We start from the raw sequence: 21,118 nt of genomic DNA on the forward strand, positions 1-21,118 counted from the left end.
AATCAGAAACATATATAAAAATTGCCAAAAGTAACAGCAGAGTTGTGGGTAGTGAGGACGGAATGAGGGGAGCTAATGGAAATTATAGAGGTTAACTTCATATTCTCTCCAAAATCAATTCCATCAGTTCAATTAGAGGAAAATTATAGAAAATTTAAGATAAAAGAGGCACAATCGTTGTAGCTGGGTAGCAGAAATAAAAATGAACCTAATCAGGCTCCTAGTGGCAGCCTATTTATAAATTCACATTTTCAAAGTCGCAGGCAGAAATGCGTTTTCAACAAAACTTACTTTTTCAATAAAAAAAATGGTGAAAAGATATATTTGCCAATGATATTTTAAATATTTAAATGTAATATTCAAAGTCATTGGTCAAAATCCAATGGATTGTTGTAAGATTGCTAAAAGTAAACTAAAGCAATTGTGAAAAAGATTTAGCTAATTTTAGTGCATGATAGATAGAAAACTCTAACGTGTACAGCTAGTCCACTTCCACCAACTATCAGGTTAAAGCTAAAAACATTTTAGAGAGGCAGCCAGAAACAGGCAGTCCTGGGATGAGCATGAGAGGTTAATCAAAATGTGGATAGAAAAAATAAAAATTTAAAATATATTACCAAAAATACACCATTTCTGTTTATATGGAGAAAAACAGAAACACAGTGGAGTTTCCTGACTTACACAGCCAGTTTTCACTTTAGGGTTCATAGTGTAGTGGCAGTGTAATAAAGCAATTTTTGAAGATCTTTATGTCATTTCATGGCACCCGAATTTTGGTCACTTGTAGTGTTTATATATTTAAAAGTTCTGATTAATAATAATTACTACCGCTATGCATGTTTTCATGACACTTGTATAATTCGTATTGTAAGAAAGAGATGTCATTTACGATTGCTAAAAGAATAAAAATTGCTAAAAGAATATACGTGGCGTCTGGAAGTAAAAATAAACAATCTCTAAAGACTGTTTAATTGTTTAATAACCATCTGTTGTCTCAAGTTATTTTTGATTTAAGTAATTATAATCAAGATACCAAGTTATTAAAAAATTACAATCAAGATACCACAGGTTATTAAAAAAAATCAACCAGGCCAATATCAATTAGATACCTAAGATTAACAAAGTGGGATATTTGAATTAAAGATTTAAAAATATTAAATTAAATATTTTAAAAAAATTTAAGTTCTTATTGACAAGCAGTAGGCTAACCAAACAAACAAACAAACAAAACAGTAACATTAACACTTAATCTGAGTTTTGTTCATTTCTTAACAATTATATTTCTGCATGTTCGGCATCTCCTCTGAGATCCAGAATCACAAATCTGATTGCCCAGTAGGCACCTCCAGTTAGATACCTCTCAGCCATCTCAAGCTAAAGTATCCAGTCCAGTACTGTTGATTTCTCTCCTAAAAGTGTTCATAATGGTCCTCTTTACATTAGTAGATGACACCAACATCTACACAACTGTCCAAGTCAAAATTTTGTAGTCAGTCTTAATTCCTCCTTCTTTTACCCTATCCTCTGCATTCCCAAATCAAAACCATCAGCAAGCACAACATACACTCCAATCCATCTCTACTGCTACCACCCTAGTTCCAAATGTCATCACTACTAGCCATTCATGCCCAGTTCAATGCTACTTCCGATTATGGCAATCCAATCCTATTGCTTAACTTTTTTGTCTTTACTAAACCAAGGTTCTCCACTCAAGTCACAAGACTCCCACACCTTCTCTTGTAAAGGTTTCACCTTCTCCCATGATCCTCCACGTGAAGAAATAGGAGAGAACTATCTGCTCCTTTAGTATCCAGATAGGAACCTCACCAGCACTTTTCACAATTTAACTACATCTTAGCACCCCCAGGGTCTTTCCCTTTCCACTCTCCTAATGTTATTCAAATTTTAACAAACTTCAGAGCACATTTCACGGTCCACATATGCCATGACACCTTTTACTATCATTCTCACTCACAGTGACCTTGAGCATCTCTGAACTTAAACTACTCAAGCATTTAATTCTCACACTGCTACATATATCATATGTGTATATCCACTCTCCATCGAATACAAAAGAATGCTAGTTCCTAGAGGCCAGGAATTATTTACTCTAGTGCCTGTCACAGTGCTCTATACCCTACAGGTATTTGATAAATATTGAATAAATTAATAATCCTTTATAAAATTTTCCTTGGTGCTTAGCACAGTGTTTTGCCCATAACAGGAATTAAATAAATACCCAATGAATAAAAAGCTTTACAAATGTAAAGAGAAGAAAAATATAATAAAAAAAGATAGTTTCCAAATGTAATTTGGAACTTATCAACATGTCTGGATTTTGTTTTAAATTAATTCTGATATTCCACAGGGACCTTCAGAGGTACTGCATTATTTACTGTGAATTATCCTTGAAGAACAAAGCTTGTTTGATGGTAAGGCTGGAAATAGCTATAAGAGCAAATTTTCCTTAAAAAAAACAAAAATCCTATGTTCTTCACATGAAAAGACTAAAGGCCAACATTTTTAAAGCAAACAAGGAACATCACCTTCAAATGGAACAAAAGCATTTCTGATACTGAAAAGTTCCTTATTGCGTTTAATTCCAAAAATAATATTCAAAAATTCTCCCCCCAATCTTATCTTGAAAAAAATAAAACCTGAAAATAAAGGATGGATATCTTTTATACAGATTTCTTTGGCATATCAAAAATATTATATAATTTCACTAGTTTTCCTTTACTCTCTGACAGATTCGAAGTGTATTAAAAATAGGGGATAGCTTCTGTCCTTAATTAATCATGCACTTACTTCTTGAAATATATGTGATTTGAGGGATGCCTTATTGCTTTACAGCATTCCACTCTGAGACTTTGAGCCAGAAATTAGAGATTTCCCTGGGGAGTAAAATTGTTTTTTTAATCAATTTTTCTTGCTGAATTTTTATTCTTTATGTTGGCAAAAAGGCAAATTGCAAACTGGACATTCAATGACATATAGACATGAAAGGACCGCATTTAAAATGTCTTATTTTTATGTTACATTTTTTGTCTTTCTATGCAATGGTATATTTTAACATATAATAAACAGGAATTTACCTGCTTTTTCTAAGATGTAAATGTTTCTCTGTTAAAAATAAAGCACATCTTGTGGAGAAATTGAAACTCTCATACATTGCTGGTGCAGATGTTAAAATGGTGCAGCAGCTTTTGAAAACAGTTGGCAGTTCCTCAAATAGTTTATTACAGAGTTACCATATGACCGCTAGTAGCAATTCTATAATCTGATCTTCGTATATATACTCAAATCTCATAATGATGATTTACATAACTTAAAAAACTATCTTCATTTTGTAAATTTAGCATGTCAAAAATAAATGTGCCAAAAATGTTATGTGCCTGTGTTTAATTTACTCTTTTGTGTCTAAGGCAATACGATTTATAAAAAGCCCACAAATATCAATAGACTGAGAATAAAAGTGTTGATCCAGACAAAATGCTTGGTTTGTTGACTGTTAAAAGATACTACTTCAGATTGTTAGAAAGTAAGCATTATCTCTAAATTATGATCTGTCTCATGTCTCTTTCCTCTGGGTTTTCCGATCTTGGCAACAGGGTCTAAGTTGGCTCCAGTCTCTTCTATGAAGCCTTCAAACATTGACTACCTCTTCTTCTACGTTTATAGCATGTTTTGGCAATTAATTAAGTACAGCCTTGTAATAAACCTTATACAATTTAATGTTTCATGTATTTATTTAATGTCTTCTCAACTAAATTTAGAACTTTTTGAGGAAAAAACAAAGTATTATACCTCTTCATTAGTACCACAGCATGAAACAGTGTCCTATATATCTAGTACATAACATGTATTTATTAATATTAACTACGTTATATAAAAATTGTCTTGATAGTCTTACCTATAGTAGTAATTTTGCAATAAAGTATATGAAAAATTCAGTATCTCAGAATAAAAGAAATCTGAGAAAAATAAGAGATAAGGGAACTACCATTTGTGAATGGCTGACAGTATGGCACTGGTTAGCTTTTTCATACTTTATTATGTTTAATTATTAACTAATCAAGAATTACTCAGAAATGAGATTTCAGAAAATATGAAACTGAGTTGTCATTAGACTTCTTTTCAGATATCACTTCATATGTAAAAATAGCATATATTTCTAATAGAAGCTGTAGCATAACACAAAAAGGACTGAAAAATAAAGATGAAAAAATGTATTAAAAGAGCGCATAACACTGACTTTGTAAACATTTACAAAACTAAACATTTACTGTTATCTCAATTCTAATCCTATCCCTAGAACTTCCTCACTATACAAACAAGTGATATCAGTTCTCTGAACCTTAGTTTTCCCATCTGTAAAATAGAAATGATGTTTAAACGACCTATTTCACAAGATTGTTGTGGGGCTCCAGTAAGAAATGGCATGCAAGGTATGCAAAAGTATTGAAAAAAATCTATCAAGCATTATGCCAATTGGATGGATAACATAATTATTAAGAAAAACCATTTCTAAAGCAATTATTTGAAAAGTAGTTAGAGGACTTTCTGATATTTCATTAGAGGTGCCCACTCATACCAACTTACAGTCCATCAAAATACGGTGTGTACAGAATTGTATCTAACTCCTTGTGAATTATTTCAGGCAGGAGTGCATACCTACTGCCTCCAACAATATAGACAAACTGTGCTCTATCTCTGAATAGTTCCGGAATTCAATTAAAGTTTCAATATCTAATAATACTTTTATGACTAATCCAGGTTTCTTGCCAAAAGTACTCTTACTACCACGATATAAGAGGAATAAAATACAATAAAGTATGATGAATCTGAGTTTCTTTGATTTTTGTTCTCCATTCTAAACTCACCTGATTTTACTAAAATATCAAACCTAAAGTGTTTACAAAAACATTATATCAAGGTTTAACCATACTTAACTGACAGTAAAAAATCTTCTTCGATAAAGGAAGTTCTTATTCTAGTAGGAACTTAGTCAGAGAGAAAAGAAATAACAACATATATACTAAGATTGCAAAAACAAACTTAGTAAGTGGAATGTAATGTGGCATTCAGCCCAGATGCTTCAGTAGGCATAGATGCTTGAGATATATTTACATGATGGCTCCAAAATATTTAAATTCAAGAATTACCCAACCATGTGGCTAGCACATTTCACCTAATGCTAAAAATATGCTGTGATGCTGAAACCAAGCTTCCTCTTCTACAAGTTTCATTTACTTAACAGCATTTCCACTAATTGTTTTAAAGCTTACCCATTCAAACATCTTGCAAATAACTGTACTAAATTTTTTCAGATAAAAAGAATTCAAATCCAAAAATTGATTTTTATTTAACTAGCTGTCTTTTACTAACCACTTCTTCACACTATCAAACATTAAACACAGGTCTCTACAGATAAGCTATTTGTTTTCCAACAGATGGTCTCAATGGCTATGTTCATCTGACACGAAACATCCTTTACAACCCGTAATTCTATGCCGAAACCGTGGACTTTCCCCCGTCATAACCTTATCAACATAATTTTTAAAAATTCATTAAGTACTATAAAATGAAAATATTGTTATTTGTACTATAGCTTTGGGGGGTAAGTGGAGATACAGCATTAATCATAACAAAATTTCCTAAAATAAAATGTATAGATCCTGTAATATATATTATAGCAGTTTACCAAATATAAAATCCAAGTGTATTACTGCTGTGTCTTCAAGTATATTTTATGAAATTTTAAATATGTATATAAATAACACAGACTATATGCCAATATATAATATTAATGTACTTTTAGAAGTAATGAATATGATACTTTCAATTTGCATGCCCATGGATCAAAGTCTAAAGTAGTACACATTCTTCAGAGAAAAGCCTTCAGTGAAAGCTTCTTTAAAAACATTAGCATTAGTGGTGACTGACTCCCTTACTGCTATGCCTTCCTGCAGATTTAGAATAAAAGAACTGATAGGAAATGAAGTTAAGTTGGAAGACTCACATTACTGATTTCAAGACTTACTAAAAAGCTACAGTAATTAAATCAGTAGTGTTAAAAATCAGAAGTATTTAAAAAAGAATAGACAAATAAATAAATGGAACAGATGAAAAATTCTAGAAATAGACTTATATAAATATAGTAAATTGATTTTTGACAAAGGTACAAAGGCAATTCAATAGGAAAAGGTAATCTTTTCAACAAATAGTACTGGAATAACTGGACATCTATACATGGAAAAAAAAAGTACACAACAACCATACCTCATGCCTTTATAAAAATTAACTCAAAATGGATCATAGACCAATATGTAAAACCTAAAATTATAAAATGTCTAGAAGAAAAAACAGGAGGAAATCCTAGTGACTGTGTATTAGGCAGAATTCTTATATACAACACCAAAAGCACAACTCATAAAAAAAAAAATAATAAAAAAATGGACTTTAAGAAAATTTAAAACACTTTCTCTGCAAAACTACTGTTAAGAGAATGTAAAAAAATATTTTCAGATTGTATATCTGACAAATGACTTATATCCAGAATATACAAACAATTCTCAAAATGCAGCAATAAGGAAACAAGCAACTCAATTAGAACTGAGCAAAAGATATGAACAGAACTCACCAAAGAAGACAGCAAATAAGCATATGAAAAAATGTTTAACATTATTATTCATTAGGGTAAAGGTACGTTAAAACCACAATGACATGTCACTACATACCTATTTAGCTAAAAATAAAAAGGAAAATGATGAAAATCACATGCTAGCACAGATGCAGAGCAATTAGTATTGCCTTACATTGCTAGTGAGAATTCAAGATGATACAACCACTTTGAAAAACGATTTGATAATTGTTTCTTATAAAGTTAAATAAACACTTATCATGTAACTCAGAAATCCAACTCCTAATGAAAACTTATAATCACACAAAAATCTATCCATGAATGTTTACTGCAGCTTTAGTCATACTTGCTAAATAATAAAAACAACCTAAAGGCCATCAGCAAGTATCTGGATAAACAAATGGTACATCCATACAATGGTATATCACTCAGCAGTAAAAAGAAACAAACTACTGATAAACACAACGTTAATGAATCCCAAATATATTGTTACGTGGAAAAGTCAGACCCAAATGGCTACATGCTATATGATTCCATTTATATGACATTCTGGAAAAGGTAAAACTGTAGGAATAGACAACAATTTTTTTGTCAATTTTTTTTTTTTTCACAAATGGAGGAAGGGTATTCAGTGAGGATAGTAAAGTCTTGAACAAACGATGTGGGAACAGTAAATGTAGAGAGAAAATGAACCTCAGCCTCTATCTAACATCACACACAAATATTAATTTGAAATGGATCACAGACCTACACATGGAAAAGCTAAAACTATAAAGCTTCCAGAAGAAACAACAGATTATCTTTGCAATCTTGGGATACAGAAAGATTACTTAGCTCATAAAAATAAATACCCAAAAGAGAATAAGATTCATAAGCTAAAATTCATCAACATTTTATAATTTATAATCATCACAAGAAACATTAAAAAATGAAAAGGAAAGTGAGCAATTAGAAGAAAATATCTGTGATACATATATATGAAAAAGGACATATCAGAATATATAAAGAACTCTTACAAATCAATAATAAAAACACAAACAACCCATATTTTTAAATGGACAAAAACTTGAAGAGAAATTTCATAAAAGAAAATGTGTGAATGGTCAATAAGTACATGAAAAATGATGAACATCATTAATCATAAAAAAAAAATGTGAATTAAAGTCACAATGAAATATCATTTTAAAATAACTGGAATGGCTAAAATTTAAAAGACTGACAATATCACATGTTGCAGAGGATGTAAAACAATGGAAACTCTTATACATTGATGGTAAAAATATAAAATGATGCAACCATTTTGGAAAAAAACTTTGACAAATTTTTTATAAATATACACCTATCCTATAACCTAGCAATTACACTTTTAACCAAGAGAAATCAAAACCTATGTCAACAAAATACTTGAACAATAACATTTGTGGCAATTTTATTTTACAATAGCCCCAAACTAGAAACAACCCAAATATCTATCAAATCACAATCTATCAAATTATGGTGTAATTATAAAATGAATACTATTCTACCATAAAGAATGAACCATTGAAACACCCAACAACATAGATGAATATCAAAAACATTACTTTGAGTGAAATAAGCCAACCACCAAAGACTATATACTAAATGATTCCATTAAAAGGAAATTCAAGAATAGGTGAATGAATATAACCTATGACAGGCATCAGAACAATGGTTGCCTATGGGGAGTGGAAACTGGCTGTAAGTGGACATGAAAACATTCTAGGGTAATAAAAATGTTTTAGGTCTTAAGTGGGGTCATAGTTACATGGCTGTTTGCATGTATGTCAACATTACTTCTAAAAAATAAAATAAAATAAAATAAAATAAATTGTTTCAGTCTTTTACTTCAGTAGTAGAAAATGCAGAGCATATCACATCACATATCATATATTAAAGACATCTTTAATACAGTGAACAAACGGCTACTTTAAGAGAGTGTATTAATTGATTCGAATTCATTGAGAAAGGCATAAGTTCACAAAGGCCAGAATGGTGTTATTTTAAGCAAACTGAAACTGTTTGTTAACAAATATAAAATACATTTGGTTTCTTTTTTTTAATTATACTTGCTAATATACACATGAGTGGACCAAATAAGAGGTTAAACACTGAATCAAGCATGGGAAGAATAAATAATCTTTCAGTTCCTAAGTATCCCATCTTGAAAACAAGTGCTCTATTATTAAATTCAATATATAAAAAGTATACGCTACCATTATGTTATTCCTGATTGGGCAGGAATGACAGTTACCAATATAAATTAGTTGACACTAATTTGTGTAGGAAAAAAATATGGTTATGTTAACTACCCATAACTTCTGTTGTAGAATAGAAGACATAATAGTCAATTATTTTGCTACTGGATCTACAACTATAACTCTAGTTCTTACACAATGTTAATAGTATCACAAATTTCACCCCAAATGAATTAAAATGATGGTTCACATAGGAGCCTCTACAAGTGGAGTAAACTAGGTAAGAGGATACCTATACTAAACTGAAAATATTTTACCATATCTCTTTAACCTTTTATTTTTAAAATAAAGAAAATACAATTTTAGCTTTTAATTGATCAATGCATCCTGAGATATTTTAACCAGAAACCCATCTGTTTTCAAACTTAAGTGAAAGATAATCCTTAACACATAGGCACACACAACATACATCCATTTATGTATTTGTGTGTTTGTATATGTATCACTTGTGCCTAACAAGTACTATGTGGTTCTCAAGAAGTTTTCAACTGACTTGGCAATAGTACTAAAAGCAAATACTTGAAATAAAGACTGAGCATTCATTTTTCAAAGCTCTTTGTAGAAGGAGCATACCTGTGCCCTCTTCTGCACCTCTAGGAGGAGCTCTGAGTACTGCAGCTCCAGCTCCTTCTTTTGTTTGTGCCAGCAGCTCTCCTGGGCTTTAATCTGCTCTGCCACTTTGTTGAAGGTGTCTTCCTGGGTCTGCTGAAGCTCTCGCATCGTATCAGACTTGTTTTTACAGATATACTCTAGATGACTTATCTAAATGGAAAAATGCAACAGAGAATGAGATATGCTGACAAACCATTTCCTTGTATCACCTCTTGCAAAAAATATCTAAAATTTTCTACTATATTTTATTCCTTAAGAGAAACATTTTAAGTTAAAATGAAAATTAAGAAATCATAAAACAGGAATTAGTTAGGGCAAATTATCATGTTAGCAGGAAATGGTGTCACTTGTATGCTTAGATGAGAAATCTTTTATTCTTCTCTAATAAAGTTACTCATTCTATAACCAATTTTACTTTAAAAATTAAGAATATTCTTATTTCTATGACCAAAGCTCATATTACTCAGATATCTTAATGGGAAAGAAAAGTATTTAAATGAGACTTACAAATCTGTGAACATTGTACATATAAGAAAGCAGAATTTTCCAACCATTTTTTCACATCCAAAATACTGGAAAGAAAACCCTCATCATCTAACATATATGACAATTAACGATATTTTTAAACTATAAAAATCTACTAAAACATTATGCCATTTCAGAGGGTTAAAACATGGACTCATTTTAATTATCAATAATTTTCAAACCCATTATAAACACATTTACAATCATAAACAGCATCTATGTCTCTCAAAATTTATTCTCTCATTTCCTCACTCCTACTTCTCAGTGCCTATGGTTGTTTCCCAATTGGATCAAAGTAAAATGATCTCCCTTACCTTAAAATTGGGCCAAGATTAAAAAGAAAAACTTCGGGGAACAGTTTTTCTTTTCATGCCCCTTAAGAGCAAAGGTCGTTGCAACTAAGATCTGGAAACTAAACCACATAAACATAGTGCTGACCAGTTCAATAGACCCAAGATAAGAATCAATATCTTTAATGGTGTTATATGTTGGCCTGCTAAGCCATTTCCATTTTAATTTTCTATAACCAAAAGGTTTTCAATTTTTTTTGAAAGACTTCCCAGGCTTGTGAATGATAAAGTGACAATAACATCTACCATTTTCTCCTACAATATATACTTCTTATAATCTAAAGCACTGAATGGGTTTGGTAATATACAGTTTGTTATATTTCAAGAAATGTCATAAGCATAATTTAAAATTTTTAAGTGCTTTTAAAGTAACACCTCATTATTTCCTAAGCAAAGAATTTTAGGATTATGTTTTTGAATAACTGTATCTTGTTTCTATTTTATGCTAACATAAAGAGTTGGTTTATTAATGTAAATGACTAAGTTCTTTGAATTGCTTCATCAGTAAGATTAATTTATTTTCTTTTAATTAGGTCCCTGTGGCTAATACTGGCTAGTAGTATTAGCATGTCCTGCACAGAAGGTGGAGCTTAGAGACTTCATACAGACTTCAGTCACATTTACATGCCCACAGCAATGGCATCAAACTGAGTTGTAGACAAGCCATAATTAATGGTATTGAATTATTAACATCCAAATTCTTTTTGAAATAAGATGAATGTCAGCCCCTCTTAATGATACTGTGATGTGGACAAATGTCACTGAATTTAATAGAGGTATCTGGTGCCTGAGGACAGTTACCTTCTCATTAGCCCTGTTAAGGTCTGCGATCAGGGCATCAACATTCTCCTGCAAGACTGAACAAAGCTCAGACCAAGAGAATTTATCCAGCATGCCTTCTGGTTGTTTTATGAGCACACAGCCTGCTATCAAGTGCTGATACAAGGTATGAAGGAAGGTTAGCTTCTCCTGCGAGAAAAAAAATAATTAATTCCCGTATATAAACAGTGTAAGAAGTAAAAAACAAAAATCGCATGGTAAAGAATTTATTTCAAAAACCTAGAAAGGAATTAAAATACTCAAGTCTCAGAATATTGTCAATTTGGTGCCTTTTTTTACATTCATAATTAAGCATCAGATAGAAACTGGGCATGGCTTACACTTGGTATTCAAAATCTAAAGTCTAGAAATCAGAAGACCAGGGTTTTTACCCCAGCTCTGCTACTACTGAGGATGTGATCTGAGCAAGTGCATGTTTGGGCCTCAGCTTCCTCAGCTCTAACATGAAGTATCTGAACTAGTTGTTTCTAAGCTTTTCTAACTAGAAATCAGTATGGTAATTCTATAAGTTCATATTTACATTTGCTAAAACATGTTATTTTAAGTCAAAAACCAATATAGAGAGAAGAGTGTTACTCAACTCTGTCAAAGAAAAAGTTATACCAATATCTGTACTTTACAGGTACACAATTACTCAGCTTTCTTCCTCCTCCTCCAGAGACTCCAGTTTACTTACCACTTATAGGAAATCTATCCCAAGCCCCTTAGGCAAAGCAGACAGTGATATGAAAGATATAGAAGATGGGCTCATTTGTTTTCCCCACTTGTAAGTTCATATAGTATTTGGCACAGTGGGTATTTGTAGGTATTTAAATATTGCAAAGTAATGGGGGAAAAAATGGACACTGCTGTCCAAAATATACTTTCAAAACTATCTAATTAGAAACACATAAAAATAAAGTTCTTTAAAATTATAATGCCATTGCAATAACTGAAATATCCATTGTTCAATGACCTAGAAACACTATGCTATAGAATTCAGTAAAAAGTCGATCTCATCTTGAACACACAAGGAGAGTTTACTTACTAGAAATGCCAAATGGCTGTCTTTATAAAGTGTTTCATCTATAAAGCCCCAAATAATGAAACTCAAGACAAAGTAAATGAACCTGCAAAATGAATATTTTATGTAGATAAAAAAAAAAAGTTCCCTTAAGATTTTTTTAAAAGATCAGCAGAAAAAGAAATTTTTTAAAAGGAGAAATTTTAAGAGGGAAAAAATAAAAATTCTAACCTTCTAGATAAGAAAAACTAAATACAGCATATATAAAGGTTTTGCAATTAGAAATAATGGGGAAGTTTTCTGATATATATCAAAATGTGTATCTTTAATTCTCCCTATATGCCAGCTTAGTTTTTTCCAAATATAACAATTAAAAAATAAAAATATGAATATGTAATTAAAACCATAAACTTGAGTTAGGATATCAGAATCTTCATAAATATGCTATATGCCTTTCTCTTTTTTAAGAATTAAAGATGTCTTTCGCATTTTCAACTGGTTGAGATGTTTAAAAATCATTACATATAGCTACCCAAATGTAATATTCAGGCACTTAAAACCATCCCTCTCCACATTTTGCCTTTGAGTTCATCCTCCAGGATAACTCATTGTGTCGCCATTATGTCCTTTTTGCTTGGGCTGTGATAAACCATGCATGATAATCATCCATTTGGCATGAAAAGAGAATCTCAAGATCCAAAATCAATTCACACATGTTGAACCCAACCACAATGCTGTAGACATGCTGACTTTACAATACAGTCAGGCTTCTAGTTTCCTTTACTTTAATCATTATCTGATGTGTAGAACAATTCCAGCCCCTTCATGTGGACACAATTTAAATCCCAGACTGTAAGAAGAGGGGAAAGAATGTTTCCTTTTTACTCTCTTGGCATTCATGTTCATATTTGTTGGAGTAATGAACTCAATATGCAGGACGGCTCAGATAAACCAGTTCCACACTAGCTAGACTAGTTCTATATCCCATGGATAAGAGAAAATATAACAATTCCATTCACACAGGCTCATACAGAATATTAAAGTTTTGTCATCATATTTTAAGAAGTCATTAATAAATTAAAATGGACAGACAACTCTCTAGGGTATCCAAATAAAGTTTTAATTCTGAGGGATTTATATTTTTCTACATTTGGATATAAAGAGTAAGAAGACCCTCTATTAAAGTAAATACTTCTGTTTTGCAAATAAGATAACTCCGATGTGGAGAGACTAAGCTATGTGGGTTGTCCATATTCACACAGTTCGTAAATAGAATTTCCAGGATCTAAGTCCAGTTCTTTCTGATTACCAAAAAAAAAAAAAAAAAAAAAAAAAAATAGACAATGTTTCTACCATGCCAAGCTACTGAATGACTGAAAAAAAAAGTTTTGTCATTAGCAATCAGGCAAACCTTGAAAGGACTATTAGGAGCACAGTTGCTTGAGATATGATGTTCTAAATAGAGAAAATTAGTTGCACAAGTGATAGAAGGGTTAATCTACACTACTTCTCTCACAAAATAGGATGACACAAGAGTAAATGAGTGACTGATTTTGCAGGTGGCATGAATACTTCAAAATCATCAGCTCCAAACAATTTTTTGAATTAAATCAAATAAGAGTAAAAATAGCCACTTGATGTATGTAAATGTATAAAACTGAGATTTGTGAAAGGCCTTTCCTGACAGTCGTCTTGTCTCAGGTAATACCTCGGCATCCTTCTGGTAAGCCTGAGAAAGCTTCTGCAGTTCACACTCAGATTGGGCTGCTCGCGCCTTTTCTTTCTCCCAACAGTGCAGCACATTTTGTAGTTCCACTTTCAATGTGCTTATTAGAGCCTCTCTATCTGCACACTTAGTGCGTAAATGACTTAACTCTTTACTGACATCAGCCAGTTTATCCTGAAGGTCCTGTTGGAGATACCAAAAAAAGAGGTTGCATGATGGCTGGTCAACATAAGGGTGGGGAACACAAATATAAAATACTTAATGGAGACTTCCAAAGTTTTAACATAAAAGAATCGCAAAAGCAAGCATTTGATAATAATGCTAAACATGAGGTATTTTATTGAATGCATTTTCTAAGCATAATATTATAGCAAAAACTTAGAAAATGTGTTGTTTTAACATTTAAACATAAAATGTTAATAAAATAGCTTATTCCAAAAAACTCTTTTCCTTTAACTCATTATTAAAGAAATAACTTGGTAACTCACAAAATTTTAATATATGTAAATAACATTCTAAAAATAAATCTCTTACATTTGATTTAATATAAGAACATTTACTTCTCAGTAACATTCCAAATACTAATACAAATCTCAAATATGTGGCATAAAATTCTGCTGAACTATTTATTCCTTAACCTTAACAAATTCTATTGAAGTATGTCCATGACAAATTTAACATGATCCAATACACACACACACAAAAAAATCCAACAATACTGAGAAACTCTGAGAGTTTCTTCAGTATAGTTTTACAAAGATGTAGTACATAAAAACCAAGAGAAAAAAATAAACTGTTATCCTGGACCTGAGCCAGGTGTAGTCTTAGCCCACTGCTAAGCATACCAAAGACAATATCTCCACCTAAAATGATGAAAACTGACTTCGAATACTGATGGGATTGTGTAAATTATGTTTACTATGTATCGAAGGGTGAGTATTAAATCTTAAATCATTTTTTGAGCCTATGATATTATAATTAAATCTGGGAAATAAATTTTTCCATTAACCAGAACAACATCTAATCAAATTTTATTTTTTTAATGAAAAAAAATTCTTGTTACTCTGATCAACAATAAAAAATTAAAACTATATCCAAACATACTTAATAAGAAATAGGAAGGTATGTTTTCAGATATCTCTACTTAAAAAGTTTTCCTGAAAAATTATATTTGTTTCTTAATACAAAGAAAAGAGTTATTTTAAATCGTAATACCTTTATATTTTTTGTGTGAGAGTCTATCTTCTGTTTGGTAGAATCAAGTTCATTAGATGCCTTTTCCTTAGCATCATTCATGCTGTTTAGCTGATGAAAGAAAATGTAAGTAACTTTTTTATATTTTTTAAGGACAGGTAACTTGAAAGCTAATCTTTAAAAGTATTTTTTATGCAATTACTTAATATAAATTTTTCAATAGTAATTAAGAGCCTTAAAAATTATTTCTCTTGGTTAACTATGTAATTTCTGTCACAAGCTCATAAAGCTAAAAAGAAAAAGCATTCAAGCTTAAAATGTCAGTGATGTTATTGTATTTTTACTACATGTCTGGATAAAAGATTTTATTCGTACTGTAAACAAACATAACTTTATTCTTAAAATCCTGCCGGACCAAAATGCCAGAAACAGTGGCATCTATAAGGAAAGAAAAAAGGACAAAGCAGAAGACTGTTCTTTCTATACATCAGGAGGGTATTCACTGGTCTCTCACTCCATATGACAACTTCAGGGTCGGTCACATGCAGTCCTACTGGGAAGGCTTGTGGCAGGTCATCAGTTGGTCCTGCTCCGCTTGTGATTTATTTTCTTTGACAGTTCATTCTTCTTTCTGTCAGACTGTTCTTTTTGCTTTCTTTGCAGCCACCCCCTTGGTCTCCCCACTGCTGTCTCTGGCACTGGTTCACAACAAAGCACATTACTAAGCCAAAGCCTGCTGAGTCGACTTTTCAACTGTGCTGAGGATCATGTGACATTCATCCTCCCAAATAACAATTCGCTGTGGGTAATATGTTCCTAGTTACCCTGCAGCTTCCAGACCTAGGCCTCAAAAGAGTTTCATAAAGTACTAACAACACAGGTTGTCTTGTCTCACTGGGAAAAGACTTAGCAGTATTTGTTCTTTATAGAAATTTAATTATTTCATGCTCACTTTCTTTTATGCCTTCTGAATAATTACAGATGGTATTAATAAGATTCACTTTTCCTTCTTTGTTCACCTTCTTAAACAAAAGTAAAATAAGCCCCTTGAAATGTGAAAAGTTTCATTGTATTATATGAAATAAACAGATAAACGGAAGGAAAAACACTAAATTCCATGGTATGTAGTTGTTCTTAAATAATCTGTTTGTTGTTTTGCTAACTCATTGTATTTAATGTAATTACTTCAATTCCCTAATTTGACAAGATGTAACTAAGCAAACTTCAATTTTTAAAGCACAAATTCACAAAATATTTTAATATCCAAAAAAATTATCAACCTACACGAGATGATTAAGTAAAAGCATGAGCTTTTTGAGTTAGCAAACTAAAAACTTCCAAGCTACATCAAACGAACACTTGTTTTTAAAAACTTCTAACAATACTTTACTACTCCCTTTAAAGAATGAAAATTAACTTATCTCTTTTTTGTTAAGATTTCCACAATTCATAGAAATCTAAACCTAAAATATTGACAAAACCTAAACTTCCACTGCCTATTCCAAATTTCATAAAAACACATTAACATTTAACTGCAACACATGACTTGTACAGCTTTACATTAAAATAAAATAAATAAATTTTGAAGTTCAAGAAGTGACAGTCTTTATAACTTTGAAAATAACAGTGTTATTGTAGTTACAAAAACATAAGTGAGACATGACTTTAGGCCACACTTAAAGAACAGTGACAATTTATTATTATTTTTTTGTATCTGTGAAGCTGCCAATTCAACATTCTCAATTTTTCTGACCTTTATAACAAGCAAGGGGTATGTACTGTTGTAGGCCGAAGGCTATATGTGTGGAACCAAACAGTGCAAGTGTTACCTCATTAGATGCATCATCCAGCTTGTTCTGGTAATCTGTCAAGGTACGCCTTAAAATCTCAAGGACAACAGAGAAGCTGGGAGGTTTATCTTTGTCCTTGTGGATGCCTAAAGAAAAATATAGGATGAAAGTATACCCTTAAAATCACAAGGAGACAAAAGCTAATCAAACAGTAACAGAGATATTACTACAATTGGATAGAGCTGAAAAGACACTATGAAACATCGAGTAGAATCTTACTCTCTAAAGTACACCACTGTATAGCCAAAAATTAATAGCTTTTCTAAAAAAGTGGTCAGATTAAGTTCATAATATATCAAGTTTTAACTTATAGCTACTTTGTACCTTACCAAGACCTACACCACAGTCAGTGGTGAGCTCTTTTTTCCTATCTCCTAACTCAGGTGTTTTGTACATACCTTTTATTCAACCATTAAATGAACAGTCTATACCAACATTGTTTGGGGGAATTATGTACACTTACTTTGGTCTTTGTTTCTGATCAGTCAGACCTATTTTGCTTAAATAATAATTTCTGAATCCAAAAGCACATAATTTTCTGTTATTCCTGGAAATATTCTTCAATCCTTAAAATTCTCAAGTTACATTTTGAAGTAAATAATGAAAATGCTATTATCTACATAGGCCCATATGACATTTCAATTACAATGATACTCACTGTAAAAATATAAGTATTTCTGTATCATGGCCTCAAACTATTTTAATTCAGCCAGGCCATAAATTAGTTGAGCTAATCAAGGTTACATGGTAAAATGTAGTTCAAAATATTAACCCAAAGTAATGAAAAGTTTAGTTTCAAAAACCATATTAAATTGACTGATTATTGTACTACTCTTTAACTGTTAAAAAAAAAAGTAACAAATTTAAAAAAATTCTTCTTAAAAATATTTTTTCCTATTATAATTTCTCCCCACATTTTACAATAAAAATATTTCAACAGACAAGAAACACATTTTCAACAAAGATAATTTTTAAAAGAAGCATTCATAATATGAGTATTATTATTCATTGACTCATTCATTCAACTGATTTACTGAATTCCTACTCTGCACTAATCCAAGACACTAGGCACATGGAGGTGAATGCAGTTGTTGTAGTCTCTGTCCTCAAAGAATTAATAGTCTAAAAAGAAGAGGAGAGATAGTAAATGAATAATTACATAAAATCATTTATATATTCTTCAAGTATCCAACTGTTGAAACTTTGAGGAAATAGAGAAGAAATTAGTAATAAAGAAAGAAAGAAGGAAAAAAAGAAAAAAGGGGGAAATTTTTTTAATGATAAGACCACCTTTATTCACCTCAGAGTATTGATATTTAGTGTTTTAATCTTAGACAAAATTTTATTAATAAATTTATTACATTCATCAAGATATAATTTAAACATTATCTTAAGTATGGGTATACTCTAGATTTTCTTAAATAGAAGAAAATTTAACTTAAAAAACAAAAATAATATGGAAACAATCTATATCCCAGCTAGGGGAAAAAAATATACTGCTCTAAGCCATGATAATGGAGAAGACAGTTCTCTTTATAATGACTATGAGTTGGAAAGACAACTCATTAAAATTTTTATTAAAGGTCTTACCAAATATATATTTTTAAAATTGCTCTCTTGCACAAGATTAAAAAAATGTAATGTATAATTCTTTTCTTTTGCTACTACACAAGTAGGCCATGAATAAATCATTCAAGGACACTCGGGAAATCTGCTGGCTTTTACAATAAGGGAGAAAACTTCCTTTTAGAAATTCAGAAGAATAAAATCATCTTAATATGAGTATTGAGAGGTAAGGGACAAAATGCCTATCCTTACTGACTCATACATATTCTTATATTCTACATAAAATAAAGTTTAGTTTCTTTTCCTAAAACTGTTTATACAATAAAGTTCAGCTGAAGTAAAATTATGTTTTGTGTCCAACCCACGTCCAGTATAAAAAGATATAATTACTGGTCCCTTAATATGACAAAATGCTTACAAATAAAAAGAAAGGGTCACTGAGGACCCAGGACCTTCATGACTGATTTAACTTAACTTAATATTATTCTAATGACTGTATTGCAGCCCCCAAAAAATAGAGTATTAAAGATATCTTATCAGAGGAAAGTCTAAAAATTCACAGATAACAAAGAGTAAAAAAATTTTTTGAGCAGTGATCATAAATGGCTTTTCAAAGGTCAAAGTCTAAATGAAGAACAGAATGTATCTGAACACTCTGTATTTCAATAACACCAATTCAACATCTTCTGAGTTTCTCTGTCCTTCTCCCTATGTGTGTGTCTCTATACATGGATACTGGCCCAAACTTTCACATCTTTCTGGCTGTTTCAATCTCTCTCACTTTTAAGTACATTTCAACTTTGAGTATACCCTGGCAAATCTTTTCTTTGAATTATTATCCCACAGTAGGGAGCAGGGTATAAGAAAAGATTCCAAGACCTCTAATCTAAGTTTTTTCCCTTTAGACAATCTCAAAAAACAAGCATTTTTACATGACGCAAATAAACCTGTTTTTCAAGCTAGTGTTATTTCTTCAGGAACCTACAGTTCCACAATAAAAACACTAAGTTGTAATGAATGAGGTGAGTCTATTGCCTCTATCTTCTCAACTATGTCTTATCTTTTTCAGTATCCTGCAAGACTCCGAAAGTAGAGAATTATTATGAAATAATGGAGAAAGAATATAAGACAGAAGGCTAAAAAAAAAATCTGTTATAGAATATGAGTAGTCATGTTCATCCTCAGAACTAGGAAAAAATCCTTTTGTCTAACGTTGATTTTTAATTGAATCATAAGACAGAAAATAGCATTCAAATGGTTTTTATTTTCACCTGAGAAAATCCAAATATTTAATACACATGACTAGGAAAATCCCTTTTTTCATTCTAAAAGCATTACATATAAATATTTCATAGGCAGTTATACTTTTCAAACTGAAACTAAATTCTGTATATTAACTCGTCTTATTCACCGAGATCATAAACAAACATCTACATCATCTTGCAAACATTCCAGAGTTTTTAAGGGAAATGGCTCATAACTTTTCTAACATATGGAGTGTATTTATCATGTAAGTCCTGCTTGCCCACCCCTTAACCATGTTCCCTGGGAGAGTCCAAAAAACACTTCCTTTACCAAGGTTTCGGAAATGTATTGGTGAGGGGGGCCCCAGCATCCTTGACGAGCTCTATGTAGCTACCATGAATAACAGTGGAAAATGATGCCATGAAGCTAGGTTCCCTAAATTCAGTGAGGACGATGGGATCTCGGGTGACACAGGCCAAGTGGTAGCATTTAACTTCTCATGACAAAATGGACACAGAGATCATAATGCGCAGTGAAGTAAAAACAATAAACAAAATGGTTTTACCCACGGAGATCACTGGCATTGGCTAATGGATCATGGTTCCTAGGACTGAAATAGATATGCATTCTACTTAAGTGTTACCTGATTTTGTATAAGTAAGAAATCTTAGGTTTGATTACCAGAACTAAGATTTAAATCAACACAAAAGAGGGTCTTGGCCTTCAATCAATTCTCAGACCGACCTGAGCTAGTTCACAGACCCAGTACCCTTGAATAAAAAGGATGGGTCCCTTGTAGGAACCCTAACATATTATCAAAAGATAATACTATCAATCTTCCTCCTTGCCTTCCTCAACGAAACATTTGACCATTTTCCAGGGTGATCATACACTGAGGAAGAGGAGTTAACCACCCTTATCAGGGATAACTATACACTGGATCTGAACTGACCAATTCCTGGAGACTTAAAATGCTGTTATGGTTCACTAGTTAGGGTAGGAGCTTACAGAGGTCAGGTGATTACCTGAGTTTGGGCTAAGGTCTATCTCCAGGGAACCCAGTAGGTACCTGAACCCACCTTATAGTGATTTCCCCAGTTTGGAACGCATAGATAAAAAAGGCGAATGCAGAAACTGGTATAATGTCCGTAACGATTAATCCATGAAGAGAGGAATTTACAGACAAAAACCGAATGGAAAAAAGCAAATGGAAGTCACTAGAACTTTTAGCTACCAAAATAGTAAATCAAAAGTAATGCCACATTCCTTAGGAAACTACAGAGTTTAG

General features: G+C 31.8%; 1 protein-coding gene across 9 annotated transcripts in view; it reads right to left on the reverse strand.

The window, feature by feature from the left end:
• The window catches only part of CCDC171 (coiled-coil domain containing 171), a 265,767-nt gene that overhangs the window by 154,131 nt on the left and 90,518 nt on the right, over nt 1–21,118 (reverse strand). For 8 of the 9 annotated variants that reach the window (XM_039873836.1, XM_039873897.1, XM_039874057.1 and 5 more), the window contains 5 exons: nt 16,999–17,105; nt 15,191–15,280; nt 13,958–14,158; nt 11,208–11,375; nt 9,493–9,681 (listed from right to left, as the gene is read on the reverse strand). In XM_039873836.1, coding sequence (XP_039729770.1) covers nt 9,493–9,681; nt 11,208–11,375; nt 13,958–14,158; nt 15,191–15,280; nt 16,999–17,105 — 755 coding nt within the window. The remainder of the gene's footprint in view (nt 1–9,492; nt 9,682–11,207; nt 11,376–13,957; nt 14,159–15,190; nt 15,281–16,998; nt 17,106–21,118) is intronic. The other variant, XM_039874232.1, reaches the window with a different exon arrangement.

Source organism: Pteropus medius, unplaced genomic scaffold (genome assembly GCF_902729225.1).
Source record: "Pteropus medius unplaced genomic scaffold, Ma_sr-lr_union100, whole genome shotgun sequence".
Taxonomy (NCBI): Eukaryota; Metazoa; Chordata; class Mammalia; order Chiroptera; family Pteropodidae; genus Pteropus; species Pteropus medius.